Genomic DNA, 12,664 nt, shown 5'->3' with positions numbered 1-12,664 from the left:
CAGTAATTAGCACTCATGTTAAAAAAGGGTTGTATCAGTCAAGCAAGGAATAGAGATGATGACTATGTTGTCCTGATCCATTAAAATGGAAATTTTTGCTATTGCCCCATAAAAACCGAGAAGGATGGGAAGTGGAACAGTGAAAGGACAAACAAATAGCCAGAGTAATGAAAGGGCAGCTGAGAATGTCCGATGAATTCGTCCTCAAATGGAAAGTAGGAATCCAATGGTGGAGATAAAGCATCTGCAGTTCCCATTATCTCTGATGCAGTGGTAGATGTAGAAATCGAAGGCTGAAGTTTTTCCACTGTAACAAAGTGAGACACCTTTTTTTTTGGAACGTTGGAAGTTATGTGGGGAATCCATGGAATCTTTTGTGGTTTGTAAGGGCAATTCTGAAAAGGAAGGTCAGAGGAAAACACAACAGATCAAGCTGTAGTTTAGCTACAACTGTGGGGCTAAAGGTAAATGTTGCTGTGAGTGTGGAAGAGATGATTAAGATAGAGGAGATGCAAAGGCTTTTTGTCATGAGGGAAACCCATAATTGTACTAAGGGGTTGTGTAGCTACTCTAGCTAGAGAAAGACATAACTTTCCTTCAAAAGGCACACTGAAAGCCAAGATTTTAATAAAAGGACTTAACGGATAGCACATATCCATTCCATACATGCCAGAGTGCATTGAGAATATGACTTGATATCTGAAAAAGTGACCATTGGTGTTGTTCAGAAATTACCTTTGGATGGGGTTGACTTACTCTGAGCTAATGATTGGGCAGAAACAAAAGGTATATCTTCACCCATAATCCCATGCTGTCTGACTGAGGTCAAAGAAGCAGAACAATGACACAAACAAGTTTCAGGTATTTTTCCTTCATGTGAATGATTGGCAAAGCAAAGCCCAACATGAGGGGTCAAAGCCATGGATGGATATCAGATTAGCCAAAGCTTTCTTTAAATATGGATAATTCAGAAGAAATGGTTGTTAGGTTTTCTTTATTGATTCTCAGGACGCAGATCTGGAGTTAAAGAAGTAAATATAATTGTCCCACACTGAAACTGAGGTTGTAGAAATTTATAGTATTCTTACAAAAGATGGGATTTGATGAGGAAGTGATCTTGCAGCAAACAGTAGATGACTGCTCATCATTTTTTAATATATATACACCTCACACATATTGTTGGTAGCACATGAAATTCCTCTGACAGGATGTGAAGGAGTATAGAAAACTCAAGCATTGTTAAATTTGTGTTTTTAAGACTAGGTGTTCATAAGGACAGTGTGCAGTTTTGTGATGTGTGTCAACTATTGGGAAAACCTCAATGTTCATTCAAACTGGCGTCTTGTACACCCATAGCAGAGGTAAAGACTCTACTATTGTACCACAAGATCTCTCCTAGTGTACCCTTAATTTTAGACAGAGTTGCCAAAATCCCAAAAGAACGTAGAGCTGCTTGGTGTCGAGAGAGAGAGAGAGAGAGAGATTGGTGGTGAGTTCATCTAGAGAGACGCTGCATCCTCAGGTGACAGGTGATGGGAGAGGTTGAGAAGGGGGACCTTCACGTTAACCTCAGCTGATATGGGAATTGAGCTGTACTGCAGGTGTTATTACATTACAGAACAGCCATCCAGCTTGCTGAGCGAACTGATCCCCACCCTTACTGTTGTGAATCTGATTACACTCTTCCCAGACGATATCCAATGAGAGCAATAAGAGCTAAAATAGTGGTGGAAAAATTAGCTCCATTACTCCTTATGGACTACCAATAAAAATGCAGTCAGACTAAGGTTCTAATTCTGTGCCTAAAGTTTTTCAAGACATCACAAGTAACCTGGGCATAAAAGAGTTGAAGTCCACAATGTGTCACTCATAGATAAAGGGAGCCTTTGAGACATATCATGAGACCCTCAAGGCAATAAGTAAAGCACATTGGCAGGAATATCCCCACAACTGGGGCAAAGTTTTGGATTTTCTATTATTTATTACCAGAGACTTGCAAAATGAATCTTCTGAGTTTAAACATTTTACTTAATTTATGACAATTAATTTATCATGAGATACGAAGCCCATTGAAAATGATTGAGGAAAGGTTTTTAGGATACAAATGGATCCTCTGTAAGATAATAAAATGTGAGGCTGGATGAACACAGCAGGCCAAGCAGCATCTCAGGAGCACAAAAGCTGACATTTTGGGCCTAGACCCTTCATCAGAGAGGGGGATGGGGTGAGGGTTCTGGAATAAATAGGGAGAGAGGGGGAGGCGGACCGAAGATGGAGAGAAAAGAAGATAGGTGGGGAGGTGGGGAGGAGATAGGTCAGTCCAGGGAGGATGGGCAGGTCAAGGAGGCGGGACGAATTTGGTAGGTGGGAAATGGAGGAGCGGCTTGAGGTGGGAGGAGGGGATAGGTGTTTATCATATCGCTGGTGACAAGGTACTGCCCCTCCTTGATGGTCAAGGCATACAGCAAGCGACAGGGCACCATGAATCAGGTACTGTAGGCTCCTCCAAGACAGTCTGAACTGCACAGTGTTCCTCTCCAAGTGCCAATGATATACTCACATGTCATGAGGTGGCACACTTTTATTATAGATAACAAAGTGTGGAGCTGGATGAACACAGCAGGCCAAGCAGCATCTTAGGAGCAGGAAAGCTGACGTTTCAGGCCTAGACCCTTCAACAGAGCTAGGCCCGAAACATCAGCTTTTGTGCTCCTGAGATGCTGCTGGGCCTGCTGTGTTCATCCAGCCTCACGTTTTATTATCTTGGAATCTCCAGCATCTGCAGTTCCCATTATCTTGGATCCTCTGTGTTGGATTGTGGATCTGTGTCCCTCCAGCAGCTGATGGGAAGCTGGAAAGTGGCACAGAACATTTCAAACCTTCCCAAGTAAAGTTGAGGGAATGGATGATAAGCATGTGAAACTTGGATATTACAAACAGGAGATGAAGTTTTGGTAATGTTACTTTTACAGCGAGAAACTCTGAAAGCAAGATACAGTGGTTCATGTAAAATTATAAAGAAGATCAGCAAAAGGAATGATCTGGTAGATCCTCGAGATTGTAGGAAGAAGAATCACTTGTGTTGTATTTCGGTGACTGAATTAACACATTGGGTAGCACAATAGCTTAGTGGTTAGCCCTGCTGCCTCACAGTGCCAATGACCCAAGTTCAATTACAGCCTCAGGCAGCTGTCTGCTTGGAGTTTGCATGTTCTCCCCCAGGTCTATGTGGGTTTCCTCCCATCGTCCAAAGATGTGCAAGTTATGTGGATTGGCCATAGTAAATTGCCCATAGCGTCCAAGGATGTGTAGTCTAGGTGAATCAGCCACAGAAAATGCAGGGTTACAGGCACAGGGTGGGTGGGTATGTGTTTGATACTCTTCAGAGGGTCTGAATGGTCCACTTCCACATTGTAGAGATTCTATGATTTATATTCATGGCGTTATTAGCAGCACACATTCTCCACTCACCCTGTACCCACCATCATAGTCAAATTAATCCTGAATCGTCTGAGCAAAATGCCACATTTAAATCTTTTGCACCATCAGAGCATGTCTTTTCAATGTAGGAAAGAGCCCAACATTTTGGGATAGTAGGAACTGCAGAGGCTGGACAATCTGAGGTAGCAAGGTAAAAAGCTAGATGAACAGAGCAGGCCAAGCAGCATCAGAGGAGCAGGAAGGCTGACGTTTCGGGTCAAGACCCTTATTCAGAAATGGGGGAGGGGTAGGGGTTTCTGAAATAAACAGGGGGCGAGGGGGAGGCAGATAGAAGATGAATAGGGGAGAAGATAGGTGGAGAGGAGACAGACAGGTCAAAGAGGTGGGGATGGAGCCAGTAAAGGCGACCCCTTGACCTGTCTGTCCTCCCTCCCTAGACTGACATATCCCCTCCCTAACTCCCCACTTACACTCACCTTTACGAGCTCCATCCCTGCCTCTTTGACCTGTCTGTCTCCTCTCCACTTATCTCCTCCCCTATTCATCTTCTATCTGCCTCCCCCTCGCTCCCTAGTTACTTCAGAAACCCCTACCCCTTCCCCATTTCTGAAGAAGGGTCTAGGCCCGAAACGTCAGCTTTCCTGCTCCTCTGATGCTGCTGGGCCTGCTCTGTTCATCCAGCTCTACACCTTGTTATCCCAACATTCTGGGAAGTCATTTGCAGTCAGGACTGCGTGAGGGATCTAGACAGCAGTGAAATCTGGGCCATATCAGGAAGGTAACATGAGTCCAATCACCCAGCATCAAGTGGGGTTAAGGCCCTGGAGTGCTAATGAACTCTGTCACAGGAGATATACTGACATACTTTAAATGCAGCCTTTAATTGTTAACACACTGAGGCTCTTAGAAACATGAATAATGTAATTATACCTCAGGTTTTCTTCCTGTGTTTCTCTTTACTTGTATCATATCTGCATGGCTTTACAACATTACACATTAGCATTGCAACATTTTTCAAGTAATGTTCAATTAAAGCTCACGACCTTCCAAAAATTTTAAATGATTTGTTACTGCTGCTCAATCTACAGCAATACATCTTCAACAGTACAGTTTTATGATGTGTTTATAACACACTTTATAAATTTTCCCCTCACCTTAAAACACAAGTGTAGAATCCATTATCTTGTAACTCTGCTGAATGGAACCAAATGGAATCCTCCTCCTTGCTTATTCTGCGTCCAGCGAATATAATTGGCTCTTCAGAATCTCCTTGTCCATTATTTTTATACCACATTAGGCTGAGCCCTGAATTCTGTGCCATGCTGTAGTTAGTCCTAATGTATCCATAGAAGAGTGCACATTTTACACGTACAGGTTCACCTGCCAGTACCATGTACTTCTTGAGATCCACAGACCAGTCGATACAAACATCAACTGCAAGAGAGGAATAGAAATGAAACGAAAAATGCATTAGGCAGTAGATCATTACTTTCAAAAGACCACTGCTTTAGAAGATACGTACTTCAGTTTAAGATGTCCATGATGGGGAGGTCATTGCCTAACAAATCTGTTAGAATTCATTGAGGAGATAACCGGCAAGTTAGATAAAGGAGATCCAACGGATGCAATCTATTTGGATTTCGAGAAGATCTTTGACAATGTGCCACACGGGAGTCTGCATAATGAGATAAAACCCCATGATATTAGGAGCAATGTACTGGCATGGAATGAAAGATTAGCTGACTGGCTGAAGGCAGAGAGTAGGATAAAGGGATCATTTTCAGAATGGGAGCCAGTGACTAGCGGAGTTCTACAGGGGTCCGAATTGGAACCATAATTATTCGCTTTATACATTAACAAACTGGACGAAGGAATTGAGGACATTGTTGCTCATGACAGATGACACAAAGATACGTGGAGGGACAGGTAACGTTGAGCAAGTAGGGAGCCTGCAGAAGGACTTGGACAGGCTAGGTGAGTGGGTAAAGAAGTGGCAGATGGAAGACAATATGGGAAAGTGTGAGTTTATGCACTTTGGTAAGAACTCTAGAGATGTAGGCTATTATCTAAATGGGCAAAGGCTTTGGAAATTTGAAGCACAAAGGGTCTTGGGAGACCAATTTCAAGATTTTCTGAAGGTTAACATGCACTTGGTGGTGAAGAAGGCAAATGAAATATTCATATTCATTTCAAGAGGGCTAGAATACAAGAGCAGAGATGTACTGCTGAAGCTATATGAGGCTCTGGTCAGACTGCATGTGGAATATTGTGAGCATTTTGAGCTCCATATCTAAGGAAGGATGTGCTGGGAATGGAGGGGGAATGGAGGGGGTCCAGAGGAGGTTTAGAAGAATGACTTTGGAGATGAAGGACTTATCAAATGAGGAGTGATTGAGGACACTGGGTCTGTACTTGACACTGAGAAGGACAAAATGGGGATCTCACTGAAACTTAGGTAATACTCATATGCTGGACACAGTGTACAGTGAAAAAGATCACTCCACTAGCACAGAAGATGAGGGCCTGAGGGCACAGCCTCAAAATAAAGGGATAATCATTTGTGGAGGAATTTCTTCAGCCAGAGGATGGTGAATCTGTGGAACTCATCGCCACAGGGGACTGTGGAGGCCAAGTCATTGGGTGTATTTAAGACAGAGATGTGTTCTTGATGAGTAAGGAGATCTAGGGTTATGGGGAAAAGACAGGAGAATGGGGTGAAAAACATTTCAGCCATGATTGAATGGCAGCGCAGATTTGATGGGCCGAATAGCCTAATTCTGCTCCGATATCTTATGGCCTTGTGATGAATTTGTAAACTTTGATAATAACACTAGTATTTGGATGAAAGTTGGCATTTGTTTACACTTGATAGCTGCAAGAATCCAACAAGTGAACATTGTACGGAACACTTTTTGAGACATGTCACAGAATAATATAGTAAACTTTGCATTTCTAAATAAAATGTCATTTAAGCAATGATTTGATCAATTAACAGAGTACTTATTACCAGCAATTTTACAGTTCAGCAATCAGAAATAAGATTTAAATGTAGACGAACATTTTACCAAAAAAAACTATTTCATCCATCAATTTCCATAACCAGCTGGGAAAACTGAACAGGACAAAGTTTGTGATTGCCCAGATATGAGCTATAAATTCAGGCTTTGAAGGTTGAACATAATATTTGTCGTACAAGGGTAAATGTCAAGATTCAGGAGGTAAGACACCATACAATTTAGGATCACAAGTAGTCCATTCAGCCCATCAAATCTACTTTGCCATTCAATCAGATCATGGCTGATCAGTTCAACCTCAATTCCACTTTCCTGTCTTTTCCTCATAACCTGTGATTCCCTTATTGATTAAAATCTGTCATTCTCAGCCTTGAAACCCTTGTGACCCCAGCCTTGTGGTCTCAGACTTAGTGACCAAATCTCTGCACCCGTTTGCAGTAAAACATTCCATAGATTAACTTGCCACCAACAGAGGTTCCTCCTCATCTTTGCACTAAAATGGGTGACCCCATAACCATTCTGGTCCTGGATTCTGCAACAACCGGAAACAGCCAGTCTGTATCTATCCTGTCAAGTCCCCTAAAGAATCTTGTATGCTTCAATGAGGTCACCTCATTCTTCTAAACTGCAATAAAAACAAATATAAGCTAATCAGGGGCAGCACAGAAGATTGAGGACAGCATGATGACTCAGCGATTAGCACTGCTGCTTTATAGCACCAGGGACCCAGGTTCAATTCCAGCCTTGGGTGACTGTGTGGAGTTTGCATATTCTCTCCCTGACTGTTTGGGTTTCCTTCCACAATCCAAAATCATGCCGATTAGGTGGGTTGGCCATGCTAAATTGTCCACAGTCCAGGGATGTGTTTTTTTTAGATTTGTAGGAAAGCACAGTGAGATGTGAAGGAAAGCTTGATTAGCTATGGCTAATGCTGTGTTATGCAGATAGGGCAGGGAGGATGTGTCCCCATGGGATGCTGTTCAGGGGGTTGGCGTACATACAATGGGTTGAACGGCTTCTTTCTGCACTATAGGAATTCTATGATCCTCACAAGAAAATCCCTCCATACCTGAAATCAACCAAGTGAACCTTCTCTGGACTGCCTCCATTGCCAGGAGAATCTTTCCATAAATACTGTTCACTGTATTCTAGTAATTTGGAAGGGCTGTGTAAAAGGACAAGATGGTGGAGTTGCATTACTTATTAAAAGAGGATATACACACAATATTAAGAAAAGATTTTAGCTCAAACAATGTAGAATCTGTGTGGGTAGAATTGAGAAATAGCAAGGGGCAAACAAACAGTAGTGGAGGTGGTATATAAATCTTCAAACTGTAATAGGAATGTTGTGAATGGCATCCAGTAGGAAATCAGTGATATATGCAGTAAAGGAAGTTCTGTAATCATGGGTGACTTTAATCTGCACACAGATTCAGCAAATCAAATCAATCACAATACTGTAGAGGAGGAATTCCTACACTGTATATAGGATGGTTTACTTTTGTCAGGTACAAGGGGGCAAAAAGAACTTTGGCCAAACTGTGGCTTATGGAAGTTGCAGGTAGCTTTAGAGGCTAAAAAGAGACATACAAATTGGTAAGAAAAAATCATCAATAGGCCTGAAGATTGAAAATACATCACCAAGAAAGGACCAAAGGATTGATTAAAAAGAGGAAGATAGAGTATGAGAGTAAGCTTGCAGGGAAAAGAACTGACATTGAAGGTTTCTATAGATATGGAAACAAAAAAGAAATGATGAAAACTAAATGTAGATCCCTCAATGTAGGGGAATTTATAATGGGGAACAAAGAAATGGCTGATGAACTAAATTCATACTTTGCTCTGACTTCACAAAGGAGCACATAGATACTACATCAGAAATGGTGGAGAACACAAGGTTTAGTGAGAGGGATGAATGGAAGCAAGTCTGTATGAATGGAGAAATGGCACTAGGAAAAATGATGGGATTGAAGGCTGATAAATCAGTAGATCCTGATAATCTACATCACAGCATACTTGAAGAAGTGGCCCTAGAAATAATCCATGCATTCGTAGCCACTTTCCATGATTCTTTAGACCCTGGAATAGTTCCTGCATATTAAAGGGTAGCTAGTGTAATTATTTAAAAAGGCAGGTAGATAGAAAACTGGGAATTATAGATCACTGAGTCTTATGTTAGCAGTGGGGAAGAGGTGAGAATCCAATGTCAAGAATTTTACATCAGAACACTTCAAGAACAATGATAGAATCAGACACAATCAGCATGGATTAACACAAATGAAATCATGCTTGACAAATTGACTGGAATTCTTCAAAAATATGACTCGTAGAGATGATTGTGGGGGACTAGTGGATGTCGTTTATCTGGACTTTCAGAAAGCTTTCAAAAAGTCCCATGTAAGAGATAAACAAGTAAAATTAAAGTAGATGGTACCGGCTAGTGTTTTTCTGGTGAAAGGTCTAGGCCCGAAATGTCAGCTTTTGTGCTCCTGAGATGCTGCTTGGCCTGCTGTGTTCATCCAGCTCCACACTTTGTTATCTTGGCACTGGGTAGTGTAGAGATAGATCGAAAATTGGTTCACAGATAGGAAACAAAGTGGAGGAAGACATGAGTCATTATCTAAATAGCAGGTGATGACTAGTGGGGAACCACAGGAACGGGTGCAAAATTCTAACTATTCACAATATATGTCAATGATTTAGGTGAGCGGACTAAATATAAAAGCTCAAATTTTTAAGATGACACAGAGTTGGGTGGAAGGGTGAGCTGTAAAGAGGATGCAGAGATATTGCAGTGTGATTTCGAAGTGAGCAGAAAATGCATGGCAGATGCAGAATAACATGGATAAATGGGAGAGTATCCAACTTGGTAGCAAAAATAGGAAGGCAGACTATTATTTGAATTGCTGCAAATTGAGAGAAGGGAATGTGTAATGAGATCTGGGTGCCCCTGTATACCAGTCCCTGAAAGTAAGTTCACAGGTTTCAGTCGACAATAAGGAAGGCAAACTGTATTTGCAAGAGGATTCGAGTATGGGAACAAGGGTGACTTGCAGTAATTATACGGTCATTGCAGATGCCACAGCTGGAATATTGTGTGCAGTTTTGGTCTCCTTATCACGTTCTGGCTGCGAAGGGAGTGCAGTTGAGATTTATCTGATTTATTCTGGGATGGCTGAACTGACATCTAAGGAGAGACGAAATTGGTTTGGATTATATTCAGTGAAGATTAGAAGTAGGGAGGTGGGTGGAATCTCACAGAAACTGATAAAATTCTAGCAGGATGAGACAGTTTAGATATCGGAAGGATATTCTCCATTGTGAGGCGTCACTCTAATAATTTTAAGGATAAGGGATAAATATTTTATGACTGAGATGAAGAGAAATTCTTTCATCTAGAATGTTGAGCTTGTGGAATTCACTGCCACAAAAAGACACTAAGGCCTAAACATTGCATTTTCAAGAAGGAATTAGACATAACACCTTTGGTTAAAGGGATCAAGGGGTATGGGGGAAAGGTTGGATGAGGTACTGAGCTCGATAATCAGCCATGACCAAGCTTGAGGCATCAAAGACCTACTCGTGCTCCTTCGTTCTTTGTTTCTATGGAAAATAGGGAAGCTTTACTAAGCTGTACAAGACACTCAATTGAAAGTGGCTAGAATACAGTGAACTGCCGAGGGAAAGATCTGTTGGCTTCAGGGGCTGTCAAAAGAAGGTTCTCGAGGGTGTTAACAAGTGTGGAAGGGACTGTCTTATGAAAGCCAGCTCAATAAGTTCGGCATGTACTTGCTGGAGTTTAGGAGAATGAGGGGTGATAACATTGAAACAGGCTTTTAGTGGACTTGACAGGGGAGATGTAGAATAATGGTTTGTTTCTCTTGCCTTTGTGTGTCTCAGCTCACCATATCAAGAATTCTACTCGTTCCTTTAACAGCCCTTGCTACCTACCCTGCCACCATCAAAGATTTGAGTCCACATATTCCCAAGGCTTCTCTGTTCTGGTGCCGCTGTTAAAATTGTATAATTTTGTTTATATTGCAGTAGCTCGTACAAAAATGAATCAATCTCTTCACAAATCCTTGCATTAAATTTCTCCTGGTGCTTCTGTCCTTTTCACCAATATACCTGAACTCCTTTCCTTATTATCTGTAATTTACTACATTTCTAAGTAATGTCCTTTGCAAACTTTGAAATTGTGTCCTATCGGGCTAAGGTCATGATTCCACATTAAAAAAACAGTGCTGTTCATACAATCCCCTCAGGAACAACACTTGACTCCAGGCTGAAAAATAATTGTTCATTGTTAAACTCGACTTTTTGTCTCTTGGTCAATCCCGCATCCACATTGACATTGTCCCTTGGGTTTTAAATATTTTCACTCAAATAATCAGGATTTAATATGAATCGTAGGACTGAAAAGCATTGCAATGATTTACACTTAGTTTATTTACAAATGAGAATATCATACCTACTATTCAAAGGGAACAATATCATAAAGCCATTGAACAGCAAAATCTTTGAGTCTGCTCTGTCAATCACGACATGCAAGGTGCAACATTCAGATTTGGCATGAGACTGTATATCACTGAGAAACAGAATCAATGCATCTACACTGTAGGTACATTTAAAGGTCAGGACATAGAAACATGTAGGAGAATCAGGCATTCTGAATATCTTAGAAACTAAAGCTGACATATTACTACATCATATGCAAATACAATTACAGAAATTCGGGATCCATTATCTCTCTTACAGAAATTCAGACAGCACAGGTGGATCAGTAGTTAGCACTGCAGCCTCATAGTGTCAGGAACCTGGTTAAGTTGCAGCTTCGGGTGACTGTCTGTGTGGAGTTTGCACATTCTCCCCGTGTCTGCATGGGTTTCCTCCAGGTGCACTGGAGTCCAAAGATGTGCTGATTAGGTGGATTGGCCATAATATCCAGGTACGTGCAGGTTAGGTAGGTTAGCCAAGAGAAATGCAGGATTACAAGGATAGGGTGGGGGGGGGTTGGGTCTGGCTGGGATGCTGTTTGGAGGGGGTTCTGAACTCGATGGGCTGAATGGCCTGCTGGGATTCTATGATTAAGTAGAGTTAAATATTTTAAAAATCACATTATTAGCTTCAGCTGCTTACACTTCCATTATTATTTCTCTCTTTCATAAACAATGGTGTTCTTATCTTTTGTTGAGGCCAGTCATGTGGCCCTCTGCATCTCCTCCAGCACTGGGATATACAGCTCCTGGGCAAAGCACAAGGGAGGATAAATAGCCACGTTGGTCTTTCCCACGGGATTTAAGGGAAACAAGGTCCATGTGAATGACTAAGATAATAAGGTGTAGAGCTGAATGAACACAGCAGGCCAAGCAGCATCAGAGGAGCTGGAAGGCTGATGTTTCGGGCCTGGTCCCTTCTTCATAAATGTGAATGACTAGTATGCTGCATTTTCCTTTTGTGCAGGTACAGGAACTACAAATTCTGGCTTATACATTTTAGTATAAATAGACAACGTCAATGTCTATTTGCAATTAATACATGCAAAAGAAAAAGACCTTTAGGGTTTCAGATCATAGTTTAAGGTGAGGGACTCCTTCTATTTCATTTGTCCCCCAATGAAGTCAATATTCTATGGTAAATATTATCCTGTCACAAAGTACAACAGCTTTCGAGTATGCTTAGTTCACTTTCTGTTATTCATTGAAAGCTGGTTTCTAAAAAATTCAATGAATCCTATTTAAAAGCTGATGGTCTTTTACCTCTCTGAATACTTTTTTTAAGTACGGCTCAATTAAAGCTTTAAAACCTAATGCATTTACTATTCATGAATAATGCACATATTTACACGCTAACAAAGATTGCCTAGTGTCTGCCACAAAGGATTACATTTTTGGAGATGGAAATCAGTCACATTTAGGAAAGACTGAATGACAAAGTACAGCTGTTATTTTGGGAAGTAGTGTTTTGCAGATTATTGTAAAACCAAGACATTGTTCTTCTGAGTGCACATGAAAGATTCCAAGGCATCTTTTGAAGGAGGCATTGATATCCATGTCAATTACCCCTCAATTACTATGAATCAGATTATCTGATTTTTATCTCATTGTTATTTGTGGGATAGCATTGTGTATATATTGCTTGCCCAGTTTCCTGTGTTGCAACAATCAAAAGCACTCAGTTGGCTGCAAAGTGCTTTGGGTTGCCCTGAG

The 12,664-nt window shown here is 41.3% G+C and overlaps 1 protein-coding gene across 2 annotated transcripts in view; it reads right to left on the bottom strand.

The window, feature by feature from the left end:
• il1rapl2 (interleukin 1 receptor accessory protein-like 2) overlaps nucleotides 1-12,664 on the bottom strand; it is a 976,263-nt gene that overhangs the window by 478,642 nt on the left and 484,957 nt on the right. The window contains exons 1-2 of one of the 2 annotated variants that reach the window (XM_048544048.1): nucleotides 4,964-5,073; nucleotides 4,596-4,875 (exon numbers count right to left, since the gene is read on the bottom strand). In XM_048544048.1, the coding sequence (XP_048400005.1) occupies nucleotides 4,596-4,834 (239 nt within the window). In that variant the 5' untranslated portion in view covers nucleotides 4,835-4,875; nucleotides 4,964-5,073. Of the gene's footprint in view, nucleotides 1-4,595; nucleotides 4,876-4,963; nucleotides 5,074-12,664 lie in introns of those variants that run through there. The other variant, XM_048544046.2, reaches the window with a different exon arrangement.

Source organism: Stegostoma tigrinum, chromosome 15 (genome assembly GCF_030684315.1).
Source record: "Stegostoma tigrinum isolate sSteTig4 chromosome 15, sSteTig4.hap1, whole genome shotgun sequence".
NCBI lineage: Eukaryota > Metazoa > Chordata > Chondrichthyes > Orectolobiformes > Stegostomatidae > Stegostoma > Stegostoma tigrinum.
Note: the sequence above shows the minus strand (reverse complement) of the source record. Positions and strands in the feature narration are given on the sequence as shown.